This window comes from Callithrix jacchus, chromosome 7, assembly GCF_049354715.1.
Source record: "Callithrix jacchus isolate 240 chromosome 7, calJac240_pri, whole genome shotgun sequence".
Lineage (NCBI taxonomy): Eukaryota > Metazoa > Chordata > Mammalia > Primates > Cebidae > Callithrix > Callithrix jacchus.
The window spans coordinates 51,472,581-51,498,444 of record NC_133508.1 but is presented as its reverse complement, the minus strand read 5'-3'; the positions used below and the strand labels follow the sequence as shown (position 1 = coordinate 51,498,444).

The 25,864-nt window shown below is 40.6% G+C and overlaps 1 protein-coding gene across 3 annotated transcripts in view; it reads right to left on the bottom strand.

Moving 5' to 3' along the window:
* Positions 1-25,864, bottom strand: part of KAZN (kazrin, periplakin interacting protein) — a 1,282,700-nt gene that overhangs the window by 961,753 nt on the left and 295,083 nt on the right. For all 3 annotated transcript variants that reach the window (XM_035252956.3, XM_035252957.3, XM_035252962.3), the window contains exon 2: positions 19,337-19,494. In XM_035252956.3, coding sequence (XP_035108847.2) covers positions 19,337-19,494 — 158 coding nt within the window. The remainder of the gene's footprint in view (positions 1-19,336; positions 19,495-25,864) is intronic.

The window sequence follows — 25,864 nt, the reverse complement described above, 5'->3', positions numbered from 1 at the left end:
GAATAAAACTACTTATGCCACCTCCATATCTATATTCAAGTTTCTTCTTAGTAGGTTATGGTTTTAAATGAGTGTAGCTTTATACTCGGTCTTTGAATTCAAGCTCTGTGCTTGACTGCACAAGTGTAGAAGCGAGTGGGTTCCTGGAGCTTAATTCCAAGTGACCATTCACCTCTGCTTGGGGAGAGCCCCTACCCTGTCCTGTGGATAACCAAGTATGGAATATGGATGGGACAGTACTGTATACAAAGGATGGCATTTGCTGTAAGGGTCGGGTACCTGATCATTCAAACTTCCTCAGGTTGCAAGTGACAGAAGCCCAACTCAATCTAGTTTAAGTGAAAAGGGGATTTTGTTGCCTACTCTACCAGTGTTTTTTGTTGTTGTTATTGTTATAGCTGTTGTTCGTCACCATATTAATTTCCCTGCGTAGTTTTCTCTATGTCTGTGTTTGGGGTACCATGAATTGGCTCAGGCCACACACATTCCACCACTCTCTAACCCACCTTCCTGACCTACAGAAAATGGAAAGCTAAAAATTCCCTTGCAGCTACATTTCCCAAGGTGGCCTAGGTTCTGCACCTAGGAGTAAGGTGCAGGTGACCAATGAGACAGCTGTGGTGAGAAAGGAGATTGGCTCCTTTAGCAAACTGGAGGCAGAAATACTTTGACTCTCTAGGATAGCTCTGGAGTGGATGCCACCCATCACCTGGCTGTGTGAGGCCGCTGCTGTGCAGTTTCCACTAACAGTCTTATGGCTGGTTTCTCCTAGCTATGGTTATTTTGGGCTATGTGGTCTCTAAATCCAGCTTAAATACCTCTTAGAGATTCTGTTGGCAACCAAAATCTCTTTTAAAAAGTTGTTTCTAGTTAGGTTAGTTAGAAGGTATGCTGATGTCTGCCGTTTAAAAACTGTGACCGATACAGCATGATTCCAATTATTAGCAGAGACACCGATGACTCCCAGACTTGTTCCTTGAGAACAGAACTCTCTCTGAAGCTGAACAGATAAAGGATTGTCTCTTAGACAACCACATCTAGATGTCCCATGGGTCCCTCTATTTTCAATCCCCAAACCAAGCTCATATCTTCCCCATTCAAACCTGCTGTTCCTTCTGTTTCCTTTATGAGGTATTACCTAAACCATAATCTGAGACTCATCCTAGATCCCTCTCTCACTTTCACCTCCAAATTTCAATTAATGAAATTGCTACTTGCTAAACATTCCCTGAAATATTTTTTCCTCTTTAATCTCACTGCCCCACATTATAGTCCTTTACCAAAACAAACTGTCTCCTATTCTTAGTATCACTTCAGCCAATCCATTTTTCACTCTTCCTCCAGAGTAGTATTTCAAATAGCCAAATATAATCATAGCATCCCTTTGCTTACATGCATTAAATGCATCTTTTGGCTTAAATGCATTAAATCCATCACCATTACTGTGGTTCTCAAGCTGAATGAAATGATATAAAACCAGGGAGCACCTGTTGCAGAGACTGGCTAAAGCGTCATCAAATTTATTTTCCTCTTTCTCCTGAGAACGTGACTAGACGACTTTCCAGCTCCCCTTTCAGTTATAGGGCTTGTTAAGTCAGATATGATTTCAAATATTGGATCTGCAATTGTATCAGCTAGTGCTTGCCATGTAACAAAACACGTCAGAACTTTATTATTTCTTATAACTGTGCAGATTTAGTAGTTCTGCTGTTCTGGGATGAGCCCAGCTGAAATCTGCTGGGCTTTCTCTTATGTTGTCACTTCAGTAGGTTTGCCTGGAGCTGGCTGGTCTAGGATGGACTCAGCAGGATGATTCACCTGGGCTCCATGTGACCTGCCATCCTCCAGGAATCTAGCTCTGGCTTATTTCCACAGTAGACAGAGTTTCAAGAAACAGCAGAAATATGCAAGGCATCTTAGTGTCTAGTCTCTAAACTGACCCACCTTTTTTACTGCATTATTTTAGCCAAAGAAAAGTATAGGTCAGTTCAGATTCAAAGGGCAAGTACAGGCCTCTTATTGAGAAAGGCTGCAAAGTCACATTGCAAAGAAAGAAAATGAAGAATGATGGCCATTTTTGCAATCAAAACCTAGCACAGGTATTCACTAGCTATGTGACTTTAAATAAGTTTCCTTGTTGGGCCTCAGTTTCCTCATCTGTAAAACAGGGAAAATCCCACATGCCTCACAAAGTCACTGGGGGTATTAAATGGCATAATTGAGGCAAAATCCCTAGCAGAGTGTTTGGCATATAGTAAGTACTCAATAATATTTTACTACCTTCATATTTCACATCTCTCTGCAATGTGTATCACTGTGACTTTCAGGTTGTTGGTATAAGCTCAGCAAGTATTTGTTGAACAAATTAACCATTCACCTGCTGTAATGACCTGGTAAACTGATGTACTTCTAATGGCGTTATCATGTTTCTAGCTCTTTCACAAGCCCACACTTCTCACAGTTCATCACCAGCCCATTTGAAGTCCTCCTGCCCAAGCTTGTTATAGATGCCTCTTAAATTATATCTTCCAGCTGCTCAGACAGTCTATCCTCTGTGCACATATAGGGGCCATAAGAACACAGTTCACGCCCTCTAAATAAACCAACTAGAGCAGTCTTCCAAAAGAAAAGGTGCATAAAACTTAATTTAGGGTACTTTAAACTTCCATTTCCATCAGATACAAAATTGCCAAGAGTTATCCTAAGAAATGTGATAGGTTGAAGATGGCCGAATAGGAACAGCTCTAGAGCACAGTTCCCAGCAACAACAACACAGAGGGTGGGTGATCACCACATTTCCAAACGAGTTTTTACTGCCAACAGGCCAGGAAATTCCCGGGCTGAAAAGTGCCAGTAGTTTCTAGCACGGCTGTTTCAGCTGGCGCAGCAGGTCTCTGCATAAAAACTCACACAAATCTGGGGGGCCATTTCAACTGGTGCCTAGAATGCCTGGCATACAGAGCCACCCATTCAACTGAAAAAAGGGAGCTACAACAGGGAGCAAGGTAATCTGGCTCTGTGGGTCCCACTGTGCCAAAGACCAGCAATCTGAAACTCTCTGGATTGAGAGTTTTGCAGCAAGCAAAGCTGGACCCAGGACCGTCCAGCTCAGTGGGAGAAGGGCATCAGTCATTAACAAGGCAGTCCTCTTACTGTTCTGCCATTATCAAGGCAGTTCTAACTGTACCTCTGTAAACAATACAGCAAGGAAGTTCACATAGCAGCTGGTCAGAGCCCACAGCAGCTCAGTAACACCTCTCTTGGCAGACTGTGACTAGACTACCTCCTTGCTGGGTGGGGCAGCTCTGAAAAAAGGCAGCAGCATGTCAGGAACTTGTAAATAAAGCCCCACCTTCCCAGGACAGAGCACCTGGGAAAAAAGGCAGATATGAGTTCTGCCGCAGCAGACTTAAACATACCTGCCCAGCAGCTTTGAATGGAACAACGAAGCTCCCAGCTCAGCATTTGAGCTCCTATAAGAAACAGACTGTCTCCTCAAGCAGCTCCCCAAACCCCATATATCCAAAAAGACACTTCATAAACGATACCTCAAGCTGACATCTGGCCAGTACCCTTCTGGGATGATGATAACAGAAGAAGAAACTGGCAGCAACTCTTACTGTTCTGCAGCCACCACAGATGATCCCCAGGCAAGCAAGGTCTGGAGTGGACCTCCAGCAGTCCTACAGCAGAGGAGCCTGACTGTTAGAAGGAAAACTAAAAGATAGAAAGAAATAACTTAAACATCAACAAAAAGGATACCCACTCAAAGACCCCATCCAAAAGTCACCAACTACAAAGAACACAGGCAGATATCCTAAGAAATGTGATAGGTTGAAGATAGATGAATAGGAACAGCTCTGGAGTGCAGTTCCCAGCAAGAACAACACAGAGGGTGAGTGATCACCACATTTTCAAATGAGTTTTTACTGCCAACAGGCCAGGAAATTCCCAGGCTGAAAAGTGTCAGTAATTTCCAGCACAGCTGTTTTAGCTGGTTCAGTGGGTCTCTGCATAAAAACTCACACAAATCTGGGGGCTGTTTCAACTGGCACCTGGAACACCTGATGACTTAAATGTACATGCCCAGCAGCTTTGAATGTTAAATGTTGATGTTGAAGTTATTTCTTCACAAAGACGAGAAGAAACCAGTACAAAAAGGATGAAAACGCCAAAAACCAGAATGTCTCTCCTCCTCCAAAACATCACAACTCCTCACAAGCAAGGGAACAAAGCTGGATGGAGAATGAGTCCGATGAATTGACAGAAACAGGCTTCAGAAGGTGGGTAATAACAAACTTCTGTGAGCTAAAAGAACATGTTCTAACCCAATGCAATGAAACTAAGAACATTGAGAAAAGATTTGATGAAATGCTAATGAGAATAAACAACTTAGAGAAGAATATAAATGATTTGATGAAGCTGAAAATCACAACACAAGAACTTCGCAAAGCATACACAAGTTTCAATAGCTGAATTGACCAAGTGGAAGAAAGGATATCAGAGACTGAAGATCAACTCAATGAAATAAAAGGAGAAGGCAAGATTAGAGAAAAAAGAGTGAAAAGAAATAAACAAAGCCTCCAAGAAACAGGGGATTATGTGAAAAGACCTAATCTACGTTTGCTAGGTGTACCTGAATGTGACAGAGAGAATGAATCCAAGCTGGAAAACATTCTTCAGGATATAATTCAGGAGAACTCTGCAATCTAGCAAGGCAGGCCAATATTCAAGTCCAGGAAATACAGAGAACACCACAAAGATATTCCTCAAGAAGAGCAACCCCAAGGCACATAATCGTCAAATTCACCAAGATTGAAATGAAAGAAAAACTGCTAAGGGCAGCCAGAGAGAAAGGTCGGGTTACCCACAAAGGGAAACCCATCACACTCACAGTGGATCTCTTGGCAGAAACCCTACAAGCCAGAAGAGAGTAGGGGCCAATATTCAACATCCTTAAATAAAAGAACTTTCAACCTAGTATTTCACATCCAGCCAAACTAAGCTTCATAAGAGAAGGAGAAAGTCCTTTACAAACAAGCAATTGCTGAGAGATTTCATCACCACCAGGCCTGCCTTACAAGAGCTCCTGAAAGAATCACTAAACATAGAAAGGAACAACCAGTACCAGCCACTCCAAAAATGTACCAAATGGTAAAGAGCATTGACACAATGAAGAAACTGTGTTAACTAATGGGCAAAACAACCAGCTAGCATCAAAATGGCAGGATCAAATTCACACATAACAATATTAACCTTAAATGTAAATGGACTAAATGCCCCATCAAAAAACACAGACTGACAAATTGGATAAAAAGTCAAAACCCATCAATAGGCTATATTCAGGAAACCCATCTAATGTGCAAGAACACACATAGGCTCAAAATAAATGGATGGAGGAAGATTTACCAAGCAAATGGAGAGCAAAAAAAAGCAGTAGTTGCAATCCTAGTCTCTGATAAAATAGACTTTAAACCAACAAAGATCAAAAGAGACAAAGAAGGGCTGTACATAGTGGTAAAAGGATCAATGCAACAAGAAGAGCTGATGCTAAATATATATACACACCCAATACAGGAACATCCAGGTAAATAAAGCAAGTTCTTAATGACCTACAAAGAGACTTAGTCTCCCACACAATAATAGTGGGAGACTTTAACACTCCAATGTCAATATTAGACAGATCAATGAGACAGAAAATTAACAAGGATATCCAGGACTTGAACTCAGATCTGGACCAAGCAAACCTAATAAACATTTACAGAACTCTCCACCCCAAATTCACAGGCTATATACTCTTCTCAGCACCACATCACACTTACTCTAAAATTGACCACATCATTGGAAGTAAATCACTACTCAGTAAATGCAAAACAACTGAAATCATAACAAACAGTCTCTCAGACCACAGCAGTCAAATTAGAACTCAGGATTAAGAAACTAACTCAGAACTGTATAACTTCATGGAAACTGAACAACTGGCTCTTGAATGTTGACTGGATAAACAATGAAATGAAGGCAGAAATAAAGATGTTCTTTGGAACCAACAAGAACGAATATACAATGTACCAGAATCTCTGGGACACACTTAAAGCAGTGTCTAGAGGGAAATTTATAGCAATAAATGCCCACATGAGAAGCAAGGAAAGATCTAAAATCGACACCCTATCATCAATTTATAGCAATAAATGCCCACATGAGAAGCAAGGAAAGATCTAAAATCGACACCCTATCATCAAAATTGAAAGAGCTAGAGGAGCAAGATCAAAAAAAACTTAAACAATAGCAGAAGACACAAAATAACTAAGACCAGAGCAGAACTGAAGGAGATAAAGACATAAAAACCCTACAAAAAATCAATAAATCCAGGAGCTGGTTTTTTGAAAAGATCAACAAAATAGACAGAATGCTAGCCAGATTAATAAAAAAGAAAAGAGAGAAAAATCAAATAGATGCAATAAAAAATGATAAAGGGGATATCACCACCAATTCCACAGAAATACAGACTACCATCAGAGATTACTACAACTCTATGCACACAAACCAGTAAACCTGGAAGAAATGGATAAATTCCTGGACACTTGCACCCTCCCAAGCCTAAACCAGGAAGAAGTTGAAACCCTGAATAGACCAATAGCAAAGGCTGAAGTTGAGGTAGCAATTAATAGCCTAACAACCAAAAACAGTCCAGGTCCAGATGGGTTCACAGCCGAATTCTATCAGACATACAAAGAGGAGCTGGTACCACTCCTCAAACTATTCCAAACAATCCAAAAAGAGGAAATCCTTCCAAATCATTTTATGAAACCAACATCATGCTGATACCAAAACCCAGCAGAAACTCAACAGAAAAAGAAAACTTCAGGCCAATATCCATGATGAACATAGATGCAAAAATCTTGAATAAAATACTGGCAAACCGATTGCAACAGTATATCAAAAAGCTTATCCATCAAGATGAAGTAGGCTTCATCCCAGGGATGCAAGACTGCTTCAACATACACAAGTCTATAAATGTAATCCACCACATAAACAGAATCACAGATAAAAACCACATGATTTTCTCAATAGATGCAGAGAAGGCCTCTGACAAAATTCAATAGCCCTTTATGCTAAAAACTCTCAATAAACTAGGTATCAATGGAACGTATCTCAAAATAAGAAAAGCTATTTGTGACAAACCCACAGCCTATATCATACTGAATGGGCAAAAACTGGAAGCATTCCTTTTGAAATCTGGCACTAGACAAGGATGCCCTCTCTCACCACTCCTATTCAATATAGTACTGGAAGTTCTAGCCAGAGCAATCAGGCAAGAAAAAGAAATAAAGGATATTTAATTGGGAAAGGAAGAAGTCAGATTGTCTCTATTTGCAGATGACATGATTGTATACTTAGAAGAGCCCATCATCTCAGCCCAAAATCTCCTGAATCTGATAAGCAACTTCAGCAAAGTCTCAGGATAAAAAATAAATGTGCAGAAATCACAAGCATTCCTATACACCAATAACAGACTTAAAGAGAGTCAAATCAAGAGCGAACTCCCATTCATAATTGCTACAAAGAGAATAAAATACCTAAGAATACAACTAACAAAGATGTAAAGGACCTCTTCAAGGAGAACTATGAACCACTGCTCAAGGATATAAGAGAGGACATAAACAGATCAACAAACATTTCATGCTCATGGTTAGGAAGAATCACTATTGTGAAAATGGCCATACTGCCCAAAGTAATTTATAGATTTAATGCCACCCCAATCAAGCCACCTAAACCCTCTTTACAGAACTGGGAAAAAAAACACCTTAAACTTCATATGGAACCAAAAGAGAGCCCACATAGCCAAGACAATTCTAAGCAAAAAGAGCAAAGCTGGAGACATCACACTACCTGACTTCAAAGTATACTACAAGCCTACAGTATCCTAAACAGTATGGTACTGGTACAAAAACAAAGATATAGACCAATGGAACAGAACAGAGGCCTCAGAGTTGATGCCACACGTCTACAACCATCTGATCTTTGGCAAACCTGACAAAAACAAGCAATGGGGAAAGGATTCCCTGTTTAATAAATGGTGTTGGAAAAACTGACTAGCCATGTGCAGAAAGCAGAAACTGGACCCCTTCCAGACACCTTACACTAAAATTAACTCCAGATGGATTAAAGACTTAAATATAAGAGCTAACACCATAAAAACTCTAGAAGAAAATCTAGGCAAAACCATTCAGGACATAGGCATAGGCAAGGACTTCATGACTAAATACCAAAAGCAATGGCAAAAATGCCAAAATAGACAAATGGGATCTAATTAAACTCCAGAGTTTCTGTATAGCTAAAGAAACAATCATTAGAGTGAACCAGCAACCAACAGAATGGGAAAAACTTTTTGCAATCTACCCATCTGACAAAGGGCTAATATCCAGAATCTACAAAGAACTAAAAAAGATTTACAAGAAAAAAACAAACAAACCCATTCAAAAGTGGGTGAAGGACATAAACAGACACTTTTCAAAAGAAGACATGAGGCCCACAAACATATGAAAAAATGCTCATCATCACTGGTCATTAGAAAAATACAAATCAAAACCACATTGAGATACCATGTCACACCAGTTAGAATGACAATCATTAAAAAATCTGGAGACAATAAACTCTGGAGAGGATGTAGAGAAATAGGAATAGTTTTACACCATTGGTCAGTGTGTAAATTAGTTCAACCATTGTGGAAGACAGTGTGGCAGTTTCCTCAAGGACCTAGAAATAGAAATTCCATTTGACCCAGCAATCCCATTACTGGGTATATACCCAAAGGATTATAAATCATTCTATTATACAGACACATGCACATGTATGTTCATTGCAGCACTGTTTACAATAGCAAAGACCTGGAACCAACCCAAATACCCATTGATGATAGACTGAACAAGGAAAATGTGGCACATATACACCATGGAATACTATGCAGCCATAAAAAATGATGAGTTTGTGTCCTTTGTTGGAACATGGATGAATCTGGAAACCATCATTTTCAGCAAACTGACACAAGAACAGAAAATCAAACACTGCATGTTCTCACTCATAGGTGGATGTTGAACAATGAGAACCCATGGACACATGGAGGGGAGCATCACAGACTGGGGTCTGTTGCAGGGGACGAGGAGAGGGACAGCAGGGGGTAGGGAGGTTGGGGAGGGATATCATGGGGAGAAATGCCAGTTATAAGTGACAGGGGGGTGGAGGCAGCAAACCACATTGCCATGTATGTACCTATGCAACAATCCTGCCTGATCTGCACATGTACCACAGAACCTAAAGTACAATAAAAAATATATTAATTAAAAAAAGAAATGTGATAGGTTGATTGTATTAATCGCCCTTATTTTATACCTCTTGGTGATGTCTTCTCACACTCACTCTAGGCTTGGTGATGTGACTTGCTTTGGCCAATGAAATAGTAGCAAACTTGAAACAAATAGAGGCTGGGAAAGTGATAGCTTGTCAACTTTTTCCTTTTATGAACCGCTGTCACCACTATGGAAATACTCTGGAGTTAGCCTGCTAAGGAGTGTAAGAGAGGCGAGTCATTGCAGCTGAGGACACTGAAGATCAGCCAGGCCCCAGTACACAGTGTAGGAGGGACACCAGTCAAGAGGATCCAAGCATGTCCATATTAGCAGAATCACCCAGGCAATCCATAGACTTACAGGAAGTAAATCAGAAGCTGTTGCTTAAAGCCACTGTCTTGGGATGGTTTTTTTTTTTTTTTTGGCAACAGTGATGGATACAAACATACGCCATGATTCTCAGTATCAATTATATAGTGATCTCCTCTTTGTTTTGTACTTTTGGAGGAGAAAAATAAAAGTGGGATTTAACTCAGTAATCCAATACAAGAACATCCAATCTGAAAACAAAGCTCTGGGCTGCTAAGCTGGCCGGAGCAAATGACTTTGGTTCAAGTCTCACAGGATTAAGTGAGTAGTTAAAATAGTCAGGTCACCATCTCATTATTAAACTGCTTTTAAGTGTGATTTACTCAGAGAAAAGGAATAAAAGAACATGGATTATTGGCTCAAGTTGGCACCAAGGAGTCTTGCTGGCTGCATTCCCAGGTTCAATATCAGATTTAAATGATGACACTTAGCAACACCATGCCTCAATTTACCTGGCTATTCTTGGGGGACTGTTTGAGTTTAATATGAATGTGTATAAGAAGTCCTGTTCTAAGTGTGCGTTATTTTAAGATTATAATTATATGGCATACCTTCAGCTCTCTATTATCTGACTAACGGTTGGGAGCCACAACATTAAAAAGATACCAAATAACAGATAAGAAAAAAAGGCCAGATACTGAATTCCATTAAGGTGGAAAAAAATGTTGGCAATGAAATTACTTTTCTAATTTTGTCTCATTCAGAGTAATGTTGGTTTACATTTCCTGAGTGCACGCCACCAGGCAAGAAATGCTTTGCCCATGGATAATCTATGCATACATAATTGAGAATTGACTGTTGGCTAGATTCTATGAGGCCACTTTTCGGGTGACTGCAGCTGTCACTTCTTCATATTCAGAACAACTCAATACCTTCCTCATTTTCCTTTCATCCATCCCACTTCTACGTCTCAGGAAGTTCGAACAACTCTTACCCTAGCCTTCTTCTGTGTGTGTCTCTATGCCTCCAGCATCTAGCCAGAAAAGCCTGAGATCCTGGTTCTACTGTGGACACCAATAGGCAAAGGATGAAAGGATATTCTGTTCCCAAGGGACCAGTTGGAATTTTTATATTTCCTAAATTAAATGTAAATTTCTGAAATACATAATTTCCATAGATCTTTTTGCAACATCTCAGGGGATCTCCTGCCAATTACCTCATGGGGTAGTACTTAATATACACAACTAAATTAATGTACAAATATATGCAATACAGCATGAGATAAGGCTTCTCTTTCCCCTTCTCTCTTACACACACACACACACACACACACATACGCACACACACACTCCCTCTCTCCACCCCCAGATCTAAGCTTAAATGGCATGTTCAAAGAGAATGTCTTCGAACTCTTATCTAAATGGGGTCCTGGTACAGTGTTTCTTTAAGACAAATATTAAAACTATCATCAATTTATTCCCCTATTTATAGTCAGTTGTCCCCAGTAAAATCCAAGATCCTTGAGGCCAAGGATTACTCCTTTCATTTTCACTGATGTTTCCCCCACAGGCTATTATATCCCTGGAATATGACAGATGCTCAATGGAAAAAGGAGAAGGTGAGGGAATGGATAATGAAGCTGTATCTGGAGAATCAATTAAGACCAATTGTAAGGTTTCAAATGAAAGATTCTGAAACCAAAAGAGTTCCATAAATAATTAAAAAGTTAGCCTTGGACCTAAAGCAGGGTTTCTCAATCTTGACATTACTAACATTGGAAGCTGGATAATGCTTTGCTGTGAGCGACTCTCCTGTGCACTGTAGAAAGTTTAGCGACATCCTTTGTCTCCATCCACTGGATGCTGGGGGCACACTCACCCCCTGCCAGTCGCAATTGGAAATATCTCTAGACATTGCTAAATGTCCCCTGGTGTGAGAGGGAAGCAAAACTGTTCTGCTTCCTTGTCAGCTGAGAGCCACTAATCTAAAGGGTGATGGTGGAATTGGGTATTATTTTGGGAGCCAAATATTTGCCACCACCACAATAGACCTCATGAAGAAACTGGGATATTTGAGGCAGAAGCCTATAATATCTTTCATATTCTATTTAAATATTTTTGTAAATTATATTCTTGGAACCCAAACATTTGTAGGAGTCTGAGAGGGTAGTGTGTAGCTTTAAGAATGTATCAACATATTAAAATTGTCAAGATGTTTTTAGTTATGCATGGTATTCTATGTCTGAAGCCAGGTTTTAATATTCTTCTTTCTCAAAATTACATACCCCCTTTCTATCTATTTAATAACCCCTCAGGAAGCAAATACTCCAAGTCACCATCCCACCTTCCAAGTAGGAAATCAATTACTCTTTCTTTGCCATGGGCTGGATGGAACAATGTAAAAAAGGCTATTTTATTAAAGCTTAATACTTAGTTTTCAAAATACAGATAATAGTACCCAACCTCCTGTCTCTCTCATGGCTGAGAAGATGAGAAAATGCTGGCAAAAGTACCTTGTAAACAGTAAATTGATCTGCAAATATCAGCTAGGTCCTTCTCTGAGATTCCACAGTCCCCATGTATGCTGTCATCAGCATTTATCATGGAGCATTTCAGCATCCAGTTATCCATCCAATCTGGAGCCCCTCTGGTGGGGGAGGCGAGGTAGGGGCAAAGTCCTGTCCCTTTCTGTCCTTAGAACTCAGGGCAGAGCTAAAGTGTGTACTGAGACCCAAGCATGAAGTCCAAGTCCAGGGGATGCACTAAGACTCCTTTGAATAATCTGCTTATCACTGTAGCTCTTGAATGAAGAGAACTAAATTCTTTAGCATCCATTTAAGTATTTTTTTTCTCCTATGACCTTTAAGAGGTAGAAAGTTGATGAGATGAGTAGACTTAAATATATCCCAGGGTAATTTTTTTAGGATGAAAGCTTTGCCTGTTTTCCCTAGTTCTAATGTTAATTTCTTCCCTCCTTGCTATAAAGAGAACCTAGGGAGAGAGTTCTAGTTCATTCTCCATCACGGTGTTACATCCTAGAGGATAAAGGAAACCCACATGTGTGGTACCACTCATAGCTGCAGCCAGCATCTGTGTTCTTCTTAAATACAAAAATTAGCTAGGTGGGGTGGTGGGCGCCTGTAATCACAGCTACTCAGGAGGCTGAGGCAGGAGAATCTCTTGAACCCGGGAGGCAGAGGTTGCAGTGGGCTGAGATCATGCCACTGCACTGCAGCCTGGGCAAAAAGAGCAAGACTCCATCTCAGAAAACAAACAAATGAAAACCAAGCCTACCTACCCATGGCCAAGGAGGAGGAGGACCCAGTGACCTAAGACAGATCCTTCATACTTTTCCGAGAATGAGTCTTGATCAAAGTGACACAAAGAAAGAAAATGGTTGAAGCCAAGTTGTCCCAACCACAGTACTCACAAACAATTGCTGTTAAGTTTTTGACACCTAAATCTCCACAGCCACCCTCTCTCCTATCTTTTCTGGAGATGGAATTCTATATCTTTTTCTATGAGCTATCCCATATGCTTCTATTAAGTTTCCCTGTTAATGTGTGTCAGAGCTGGTCTCTGTTGCTGACAACCAAGGAATCCTTACTGAATCCTCACTCCAACCTCCCTTCCATGATTTTGTTACTCTTTCATATCCTGCTCACTGCAACAAGAACCATCACTTGTTAGGCCAGTATAAATTCTATTTTATTATTATTTTAAATGTTATTAAACTAACAACTCAATATCTAAAAACGTAACATAAAAGTTCTGTGATGTATATATTTGGTTGGCACAAAAGTAATGCCAGTTTTGCACCAACTTAATAAATTCTTAAATTCTCCTTTGGCACTACACAGATCTATGGAAGCTATACCAGTTTGATGGAGACTATTCTCCTCAAGCATCGCTCACCCCAAGTAAGAGGTGCCCCTTTCTTTCAGAATACCATTAACAGAAATCAATCTTTTTTGTGAGTCTCATTTCCAATTCTACCTGTGTCTTGGCACACCAAACACTGAAAGCAACTTTGCCTTCTGTTAATATTCTGCCTTATGGATTTTACGAAGGTGACAGAGGTTTTAAGAGGCTCTAACTTTATCAACTTAAAAAAAAAACTTAAAAAAAATTCTAGACGCAAGCTTTACAGAAGAACAGTATTACAATTTCATGTCTCACCCGCCATTTCTTCTAAACAGGAAAAGTGATTACAGAAGTTCTGTGAGTGATGGGATTGCATCTAAGCCTGGCAAAGCATGTAGGTTAAAGTTTATTTATCTAAAAAAAAAAAAAAAAAAAACCCCACCAAAAACCTTTTAAAGATCAAAACTATTGTGGCCAATGGAAAGTAGGCTTGTAACAGTTACGTAAAAAACTACAAGCTCTGGACTTGGTGATTTGCTAGTTCTGCAACTCAGAATGGAAAATAAGCATCGCTTTTGCAAACATGGAGGGAAGGGATGTGTAATGGAGCACGTGGATTATTTGAGGGGATGCACTAAGACTCCTTTGAATAATCTGCTTATCATTGTACCTCTTGAGTGAAGGGAACTAAATTCTTTAGCATCCATTTAAGTATGTTTTTCTCCTATGACCTTTAAGAGGTAGAAAGCTGATGAGAAGAGTACACTTTAAAAAAATTCCAGGGTAATTTTCTTAGGATGAAAGCTTTGCCTGTTTTCCCTGGTTCTAATGTCAGTTTCTTCCCTCCTTGCTAGGAAGAGAACCTAGGGAGAGAATCTAGTTCATTCTCCATCACAGTGTTACATCCCAGAGGATAAAAAAAACCCACATGTATGCTACCACTCACAGCGGCAGCCAGCATCTGTAACCTTCTTAAGGCCAGGGTTCAAGCAAGGACAAGATAGCCTCTGGGGATAACAAGATCCCCATGGGCATAACCCTGAAGCCAGCTACAGCTAGAAAACTCCAGATAACTGCACCTGTGAGAACCGCAGAAGCCTACCTTGACCACAGTATCAGAAAGAATCTGGAGGGATGGAAAGTGCTGGTAACAGGAGAATCAAATTAAAATGTTCCTCTGTAATAGGTGTGAAATGCTTGGTTCCCAAGGCGACCTTCCCAATGCAAGGTGATGTCAACTTCTGGGCACTAACCCTCCCTATCTGCCAGGAACCTGAGCCAAGGATTCCTCTGGTCCACACTGCACTTCCTCATCTGAGGCCAAGGAGTATCCAGACAGCTAAAATAGCTGATCTATTCATGTTCACTGGGCCCAGTTTTGCCAGAAACCAACTGGAAAGCATAATCATCTAGAAGAGTTTGCTAGACCACTCTTTTAAAAAGAGAAAAAAAAAAAAAAATCGAAGCCACACAAATCCTATGCAGTGTCTGATCCTGGCAGGGCTCCCGGATCTGCCTCCTGAATGCCAGGTTTCCCTCCTGCTGCTGCTTCCGCTCTTGCTTGGCAAAGGGGAATATGGGCTTTTGGCAATTATGCGTTCTAGTTCCCTGAACACAAATAACAGAGAAAAGACAGACAAGGAAAGAAAAGGAAAGGGAAAGAAGAAAGTGAAAAAGGCAGAATGTAATTCCACATCTCAGCTAAGATTTATTTTGCCAACCAAAAGAAGGGAAGGTGAAGGAGAGAGGAGGAGAATCAAGTTGAGAGAAGGAGAAAACAGGAGGGGAGGAGGAGAGATGCCGGGTGGGGTGGGAAGAAAAAGGGAGGAGAGAGAAGACAAAGAAAAGAAATAAGAAAAGGGAAGAGGAGAAAAGGGCAGGAAGAAAAAAGGAGAGTTTGAAGAGTAAAGTGAATTTCATGTCTTTTCTGCCTAACAATCGACTTCGTTCCAGATTAGCTTAGAAATGAGTTGTGTGGTTTATTTTTATTTGGAAGGGTTTACTTTCATTCCTAGAGATGGACCTCTGAGAAGGGTATACCAATAATTCAGCCTCCCTTAAAATGTGAGTAAGCTACACCAGGATTCAGCCTCCCTTAAAACAACAAGCTCTTCCTTCTAATTCTAGCACAGGCCAAGTTTTAGGCAAAGAAGCCACCCACTTCCTGTCCAGATCCCAGCAGCAGTCCTAGGTCAGCAGAACACAGGCTCTCTCTCAGCCATCCTCTCAGTTGATACAAAGCGACCTGACCAGCAGAAGGAAGTCCCTAGGTGCACAGAAAGTTCTCTGCTCTTTAGCACTCAGCCTTCAAGAGGGGGACCTTCCTGCCAAAAAAAGCGATCTTACTGCTTTCCCAAGCATTTGTCTCCCCTTCATAAATAATGATATCAGGCCTTTGGGGGTGGAAAGGGAGAGAACTGCCAATGGGAAATTCAATTTGCTGCGATCAACCCCTCTTAGCATTCAGAGTCACAGAGTACAGGTAAAAGAACTGATCTCTACCAGAAAGAATTGCCTCTAATCACTTAGGAGGCTGAGTCGCCATTTTGAGTTTAGACAGAGTTCTCAGGAATAAAAGTCACAAGATCAGGTTTCAAATGCAACCTGAGTGGCAAACTCCATTGAATTTGGAGGCCTGCAAACTAAAAAGGACACGGAATGCAAAAAGAGGTGCTACACCTCTTCAGACACCTCCAGGCTGGAAACGTTTAGGGGACAAATAAGTAATTGCAGTCTTTCTGGGCTGCCCATGTGAGGTGCTCTCTTCCCGACTCCATTCTCCAAGATGGAGTGTCAGGCCTGCCAATCAACTCTGGTTTCCCCATTATACTTGGGAGATGTGTTTGCTCTGTGCACGTTGTTTTATAATCCTCAGAGGTGGAATTTCATAGTCCAGCAATGCTTTTGCCTTTGACATTCTCCTAAGCAGGATTTATTGCTTCCAAGACAGATGTGACTTGAATCGATTATGCCTTCTAAGCAGTCGCTCTCAAGCAGCCTCCGGGTTCTGTGGAGCACTTTTTGCCTGACTTCATTCGACTTGTGAGCTGATGTCAGAGTGTTTCATCATAATCTAATACTATTAAGGGCCCTGTGGGTATGGAACTGAGAGGGCTATTATACCAACCAAGTCCAAGGATGTGGTTACTACCCTTGAAAGGCCTACATCCTACAACACAGAAACCTCAGAGATGTCTATTAATATCATAAAATGCAGACTGAACGAAAGGAATATCAGGTAAGTTATATCTACATTCTATCAGCCCCACACTGTTGATGAACTTAGTGTATGAAAATAAGTACATTCATTTTTCTTTGGAATTGAGGTAAGAAGCAGTGTGAAAGCATGGCTGGAAAGTAAGTGAATTTGCCCCCAAAATGCCCAATGAAGATTCTTTTTAAAAAAAAAAATGACAGTTTTGGATGTCTACTTCAAAACTCAAAATCACATATCATCCCTGGCCATCCCCAAAACGTTGGGATCCCATGGCATTTTATAAGCTTGGCAACACTCATCTGAGACAGTAGTAGGATGGGGGACTGGGGGTATCAGACGACCTGATCCTGATTGACTTCAGCAAGGAACATAGGATCATAACCAAAACGGTGTTTCAGAAAGTTAGCAGTTTTGGAAGAAAAGCCATCAGAATGGTGTACTAAACTAATCACAGCCCACTTCGTCCTTTGTTAAAAAGACAGAAGCGGCCGGGCCCAGTGGCTCACGCCTGTAATCCCAGCACTTTGGGAGGCCGAGGGGAGTGGATCACGGGGTCAAGAGATCGAGACCATCCTGGTCAACATGGTGAAACCCCGTCTCTACTAAAAATACAAAAAATTAGCTGGGCACGGTGGCGCGTGCCTGTAATCCCAGCTACTCAGGAGGCTGAGGTGGGAGAATTGCCTGAACCCAGGAGGCGGAGGTTGCGGTGAGCTGAGATCGCGCCATTGCACTCCAGCCTGGGTAACAAGAGCAAATCTCCGTCTCAAAAAAAAAAAAAAAAGACAGAAGCAAGGAATCTTGGAATGTTAGGAAGCAAAAACCAAACAACTAGGTTTCCACATGACGTTCCTACCTGACTTAGGCAGATCCTCACCTTCAGGAAAGAGGAAGAAGACCTCACCCACCTTTCTTTTAGCATGTGACTTAGGAGAACATCCACCATACTCCGCTCCACTTTCTCTGGCCATTTAGGGGAGAACATTCTGGCAGTCATCAATTTGGGATCGGGAGAGAATATAGGAAGAAAGTATTCCGACACGGTGATCACATGACAGGGGAGATTTTAATCTCGTTAAAAAAGGGAAAAATCATTGTTAACACCACTAAGGTGAGGGGTTTCTAATGAATCAGGCATTTGGTGGGAGAAAACATTTCTGGGAGTGATATGAAACATTTTTAAAATCCAGTTCTAGGCACTAGTAAGCTCAGATATGAAGAAGAGGAAAAATATAAATGGTTTTTTAGTAAATTAGATTTTGCGAACTGGAGTTTACACAATGCCTTTAGGGATTCATTTAGGTAGTCCCCTTGGCTGGGGTGCTGGCTTACAGGATTGGGAGCAGGCATTTGGAGGAAAGCTAATCCTTTCAAGAACAATTTGCTCTCTTTTATTCAGTAAATTGTTCTAAATTTCCCTTTTTTCTGAGTTTCAAAATTGGCTGCCGTAGCTTCAGAATCCTTCCTTTTACCACCAGACAGGCTGAGGGAGAGAGGCGAAGCTGAATGGGCTGTTTATAATGAAGGGGAGCAGGAGAACAGTGAATAGGAATGAAAGGCTTTGCATAATTCGGGCCATCTGAACAGAGGGCCTCAAAAATCCCATGGGGCAGCTTCAGACATTGACAGGTGAGACAGGCACAAAGGCATGGCCGGTTAAAGCCTTATTGGTACAAGACCCAGGATTTGGGATTGATTTTAAAAATAAAACATAAACCACCGCCAGGGTTAGAAACAAAAGCAAAGAAACCACAGTTCAAAATCTCTGCTACAGAGCGGAATGCAAGAAACCACCAACCATTCTGACCTCACCACTGCTGAACAGAAAACAAGCTCGGGAAGAAAGCTCCAGGGCAAATGAACACTAATATCACCAAACCCACAGAACGTTTCCTGAAACATTTCCCGACACTGAAGAGGTAGGAATGACAATTAGATCTAGTTTAGTTTGGCTTCCCTAACATAGAAAACTACCAATTCTCTTAAAGCACCTGGTGTTTGTCTATCAACACGTCTGAAGAGACCCACCAACAAAGCCAGAAGGAGTACACAGATTACTTTTAAATATTTCTATAAAATAGTACACAAAGAGAAACCTTGAAGAATAACATCTCAACAATAGCATACAATGAGCTAAATAACCTTCTGTAATAAATTCAGTGCTAGCAAAACCAGTGCTGACGCACTTACTGAGGGGTACAGCAAATGCACCAAAACATTCATTAGTTACTCAGTGATGCTGTCTGGGGTAAGTATTTGCTCTGCTCCAAAGTCTTTGCCAGCTTTGGTGCCTGCCAAGTTTGTATGTAAATGGATTTTCACTTTTCCAACGCTAATGGGAGATCTGTTAAATTCTCAGAACAACAAATGTACTGTTCTTAAGCTGTATAACTTTGACTTTTTAAAAAGCGAGTTTAATACTAAATACCAAATAAGATCTAATCAGAAATCCAATACTCAATATATCCAAATATCTGTAATATCAGAAAAATGAACGAGTTTCAATAGGTGTGATAGTTGAAGATTTTTGGACAGCTTATGCCAAAAAGAAAAGAATATTTCATCTTCTCCATAGAGAATTCATTTACTGATCTTTGTACCTGAGCATCCATTAAGAGGTGCCTCATCAGTATCATGGAACTCTTCAGAGTCTCCTTCTCAGCGGGTAGAAAAGGGTCTTTGTCCTCCTCCAGGGCCTTCGACTTGGTGACAATAAAATGGGAAATCTGGTCATTAAGGGTGTGCAATGATTGCACAGCTGTGGAAAGAAAGAGAAGGAAAAGTAGAGTCACAACTGGTAACTTGCAAAGAGAAATTGACTAGCAATTTTGAAGAGAAAAGTAAGGGTGTATATATACAAGTTATAAGCCAGGCAGATATCAAGAACCTGACACATCTATAAATTTCATCCACAAATGTGTTCAGAAACTAACAAATACTTAATGAACACCATTCAAATGCCAAGCCTATATAGCATGCTTGGGAACAAAACCAGACATGGTACCTACCCACATGGAGCATCTAGTCATTTTGGGAAAGCTTAAAAAAAATCTAGGTGGCAAGTAGATATATGAATATGACTTTATGTTAAGTATTTATAAACTGCAGAGATTAACAGGGCATGAGGGGACAGCCCTAGACTAGATTTACATTTATGGTAATATAGTTGGCTATTGTACCTCTAAGCAGATGGCCTCTGTCATTAAAGTTTATGAAGGGACAGTGGCCATGTTTTCCAATCAGTGCCACATGTGAAAGGATTATTTCTCTATAATTCCCATTGCACGTACCATCTGACATGTTATAGATTTTAAGATTTTACTTATTATGCTTGTTGTCTCTTTCTCTATTTTTTCTACAATGGACTTGATCAGAGCAGAGAGGCTTCTTTTAATCTCTTTGCTTACTGTTGTATCCCCAAAAACTAAAACAGCACCTAGCAAATAGCTTAATAAATATTGTTGAATTAATTCCTTACATTTCTGTGAATTAGTATTTCTTTCCTTATAGAATTTCTATCATTTTCAAGTAAATCTATTCTTTCAAACCCCAAATAAGTAAATTCTAGGCATTCTCCATAGAGCAACTGCATTCACCACAATTACAAAAAGAAATGTAATTATGAAATTATGAATATAGTAGAGTGAATTTGAAGTTTTTTGGCTTTGGCCATGAGGGAGTGAGAGGGTCCAGATTATCCTCTTGCTGTAAATAACTATAAAACTGAGCGTTATTTTAGAAACAACTATGTTTAGACATTGAATAACAAGGGATTGTGATCTTGAGAAAACAGGAACAAGCAAGTTGCGTCCTAACATCATGCAATCTGCAAGGATAGAATTTCCAGACTCCAGCATAAAAAAGAGAAATCCACGAGACCATCCTGGTCAACATGGTGGAACCCCATCTCTACTAAAAATACAAAAATTAGCTGGGCACGGTGGCACGTGCCTATAATCCCAGCTACTCAGGAGGCTGAGGTAGGAGAATTGCCTGAACCCAGGAGGCAGAGGTTGCGGTGAGCTGAGATCACGCCATTGCACTCCAGTCCTCCAGCCTGGGTAACAAGAGCGAAACACTGTCTCAAAAAAAGAAAAAAAGAAAAGAGAAATCCAAACAGAGCCCCACAATGTCACTGAATTAAGTAGCTGGAGACCAGGAAGACTAAGTTAGCTAGGATTTCCAGGACAGAGTACTAAAAGAGCAGGGGGGGCTACACCTAGACCTCCAAAGATCTGCAAAGGGGTTGCCTTTGAGTTGCTGGCTGAATATCAATCCTGTGTCTGGGCAAGATAAAACTCTACGTGACCAAGCAAGAAAAACTTGCAGAAGAGAATAGTTACAGGGGAGCTATAGGCCTAGTAATTCCAAGAGCTCACATGTCCGTAACTGTTGACATGCTCACCAGCCAAAGAGGAGGAATTTGGGTGGAATACAGGACACATTCATTAGAGACTCCAGAAGGACCAGGCTTTAGAAATTAAGCGAAATGATTCCTAGAACAAAGGCTATTTCAGGCCCATCCAAAAAGAGCTTAAAAGTAAGCCTGGAAAGAATTGAACTGATCTGCAAGTAAGTAAAATACCTGCCAAAAAATCGGCATTTTTTTATAGAAGTGTCACAAAATCTAGTGCCCCAAAATGTAAAATTCATAATGCGTAGTATTCCATAAAAAATTACCAGACATATAAAAAAGCAAGAAAATGTGACTAATAGCTTGGAGAAAAATCAGTGTACAGAAACAAACCCAGAAATAACAGAAGGGATAGTATTAGCAAACATGGCTATTCAGACAGCTACTAAAAATATGCTTTGCTTGTTCAAGGTTGTAAAATAAAACATGAATATAATAAAGAGAAAAGTAGAACATTTAAAGCAGAACCAAATAGAACTTCCAGGGATGAAAAATGCAATATGTGAAGTGGAATTCTCATTGGATGAAATTAATAGCAGATTAGACAATGCAGAAGAAAAGATCAGTGAACCTGAAATCATAGCAATAAAACTATCCAAAATAAATTAGTGACAATGTAAGGCTATAAAGCTAACATATATCTAATTGGAGTCTCATTGGCAGAGACTCCAATTGGGGAGGATAGGGAAACAGAAACAGTGTCTGAAAAACTAAAATTACATTAGCCTTTCCTCATGCTGCCATGTAGAAATACTGGACACTGCGTAATTTATAAAGGAAAGAGGTTTAATTGACTTATCGTTCTGCATAGCTGGGGAGGCCTCAGGAAATTTACAATCATGGTCAAAGGCACCTCTTCACAGGGTGGCAGGAGAGACAATGAGTGCCAGCAGGGGAAATGCCAGGTGCTTATATAACCATCAGATCTTCTGAGATTCACTCATTATCATGAGAATAGCCTGGAGGTAACCACCCCCATGATTAAATTACCACCACAGGGTCCCTCCAACGACACGTGGGGATTATGGGAACTACAATTCAAGATGAGATTTGGGTGGGGGCACAGCCAAACCATATCAAAAACAAACATTTGTTTCCATATTTGATAAAAACTATAAACTTATGAGAATCTCAATAAACCTAAGCAGGATGAACACAGAGAAGGCTGCAACAAGGCATATTATAATCAAATTACTAAACACACACACACACATACACACACACAGTAAAAATGAGAAAATTTAAAAATCACCCAGAGAAAAAAAGGCATGTTACATTTATAGACCAAAAATCGATGTCAGACTTCTCATCAGAATCTATACAAACCAGGAGATTAAAAAATGACATTTTAAAAGTATTGAAAGCAAAATCTTGCCAACTGAAATTGCCGACATACAGTTCTATAACCAGCAATAGCTTTCAAAAATGAAGGTGACTTTTTTAGATAACCAAAAGCTAAGAAAACTCATCAGCAGCAGATTTGCACTAAAAGAAATGTTAAAGAAATTTCTTGAGGCAGAAAGAAAATAACATTAGGTAGAAACTTCTATTTACAAAAATGGTAAAAGAATACTTGCAAAGGGAAATGTGTGAGTAGCATAAACATGTTTTCTTTCTCATCTTTTAATTAATTAAAAGATAACTGACAGTTTAAAGCAAAACCAATAATAATCTCCTGCAAGGTTGATAACATACACAGAATAAAATATATGACAATGACAGCACAAAGAATAAGCAGGTGCCAATGGAAGCATATTGTTGTAAGGTTCAGATTTTTTTTTTTTTTTTTTTTTTTTTTTTTGAGATGGAGTCTTGCTGTGTCAACCAGGCTGGAGTGCAGTGGCACGATCTTGACTTGCTGAAATCTCCGCCTCCCAGGTCCAAGTGATCTTCTGCCTCAGCATCCCAAGCAGCTGGGACTACAGGCCTGCACCACCACATCCAGCTAATTGTTGTATTTTTAGTAGAGACAGGGTTTTGCCACATTGGCCAGTCTGGTCTCGAACTCCTGACCTCGTGATCCACCCACCTTGGCCTCCCAAAGTGGCAGGAGCCACTGTGCCTGGCCTAAGGTTTAGATCTTTCACATAGTGTGGTATAATGCTATTTGAAGGTAGATTCTGTTAAAGATGGATATTGCAAATCCTCAATCCCTAAAAACATTTAACAGTAAATAATAAATCAAAGATGGGTTCTGAATCATGGAGACTCAAACTTGAAGGGCTGAGCATAGAGTGGCAACTATAGGACATAGGGCAGGGAGAATATAAGATATGACATCACAGCAGTGCCTTGTTGCATGGGAAGACACTACAATCCTTTCCTGGGCTAGAGGGGAGCTTGGCTAAAACAGAGAAGGATGGACTACAAAGAATGTGGCCTGATTCTTGCTTACCCTGAATTCCCGTTCTCCCCTGGAGATGGTTAGAAACACCCAGACAGATTTGAGGATCTGAAAACAGAAGCATCCTAATGTCTCATACCCTGCCCTGGGCAGCTGGGGCAGCCAGTATTAGGATAGAAATGGTTACCCCACAGCATTCTAAGTTAGAGAGAATCTGAGACAGCTCTATTGCCCTACACTGTCACCACTCCCCCCTCCAGTCTTGTATACTGTTGAGTGACTGGGGTTGATGATATCTCAACCTAGTCCAGAAACGGCCAGAGAGACATTCATGGACAAGATATACATCCCAAGACAAGACAATATATAAGCCCCCTAAACACCCAAAGAGAAGAGAAACAGACAGGGCAAAGGAAGCAATTAGAATGTATTTGATATTTACTCAGAAAATACACACTTTTAAACCAGAAGTTACTGAGTTACCCTAAGTAGACTACGTGCTCCAGATCTAAATTGAGTTCCATTAGACAAAGTCACCAACAACGCTGGCTTTTTAGCATTGTGACCATACATTTTAAACTTCTCTGTATGTCCTGTGTATGTTAACTGCAAACAGGAAGGTCAGGACATGCTGAGCTGTGAGGAGAAGAATTGGCAAGGACATCCAAATAATGTACCCACGGTCTAATGTTCGCTCAATTTATGCCTCATTTTTCTCTAGGCCTGCCTTCCCTTCCCCAAACTCCCAATACACAGACTCAATGTTCTTAAGAATAAGCCTTCTCATATCATTCTGAGAGTGCCCCTGTTCCCAGGTCCTTTGCTTATACATGCACAGATATTACTGTTAACGAAACCCCTTAATGCCAGCTCTTGGGAGAGAGGAGTTACTGTCCTTGCTTTTCAGTCTAAGTAGGCTAGTGGATCTAGGGTATTCAAAATGTATTTACTACATTTCTTTTTTTTTTGTATACGTTGCTTACACACAATACAACTTGTTCTGTCCTTGTTCCAGAAAATTGAAGCTTAATCACCAAAACGTGCCCTAAGTTTCACTTTATTCTAAACACAAAAGACAAATTGAAAGAGTTAAGGACCTCCTCCTCTGCTCAAAGAATAGAGAAGTTCTGTCAGAGAACTTACCACATTGTATTGTAATTGCTTAAGAATCCATCCATGGTAGACTGAATTATTTGTTCAAAAAGTGCCCGTCTCTGAACCAGTGCTTATAGAGTCCTCCCTAGTGACCCTCCTGTGGGAGAAACATTCTTCCTGCCTTCATTGATGTTAGGCTTTGCCATATGACTTGTTTTGGCTACTTAAACATGAGCAGACATGAGCTAGATCATGTCCAAGCTGAATCTGTAAGAGCCATCACGTGGCCCCTACTTACCCCTCATTTTTCCCACCTGTGCAGAGTTGCTCAAAGAATTAGACAGATTGTATAAAGCACATATCACAGTGCCTGCACATAGCATGTAAAAAAGTGCTAAGTATTATGATTATCATTCCAGTTTGTACCTCAAATCGTTAACATGCTGATATTAACTAATTGTTCTGTTATAACGAGGTTAATTTTTAACTCCTAGTTATACAAATGAGCCAAAGATGGCCTCTGTGTATTGGCCCCTTGGTTATTTATTTCTTCTTTGAAGGCTCAGCCCTGCTAGCTCACAAGCTCACTAGAAACAAACTTAAATTTTTACACATCTGATTGCTTTACACGTCGCTCAAATAAGCAGATGTTTGGCCATTTAGAGCCTGTCTGCCTTGTATAATCTGCAAAACTGCTCCCAACACCTGTTAGCCATAGATAGGCTAAGCCCTGAGCCATAGAGACCCCAAGCTGCTGCCCTTCAATGCTTCCTGTCCTGGAGGCTCTCAGTGTGCTACTGAGCAACATCGCCTGGACACATAAGTTCCCTCTCTACTCCCCATCTCCCTGGGGTTGCCTTGCCCTCCTTCCCTTCCGAGTCTGGACTCCCTGAACCCCTAGCCAGTCTCCCACCGTGAGGAACCTCCCTTCTTACAAACCTATCAAAGCCTTCCCCAATAAAGCTCATGTGTGCTACCAGCATGTTGTTGCCAGCCCCAAATCCTGTGACCTCCCCATCCCACCCATTTTTCTATTCAATGTGTACCCCCAGTTACAACCTTTCCAGTGTTTCGTACTCAATGAAAACATAATTAATGCATGTTGAATATGTGGAAGTAATGATATCAAAGAGGAATGCCCTTTCCCACTTGTTTCTATGTATAGACCAAACCTTTAATGCTGATTACCCTGTGTTAGGCTTGTGTAATGGATATTTTATGTTTTTGTCTGGTTAGTATCTATTTCCCTCTTCTAATAAAAGAAGCTCTCGTCTC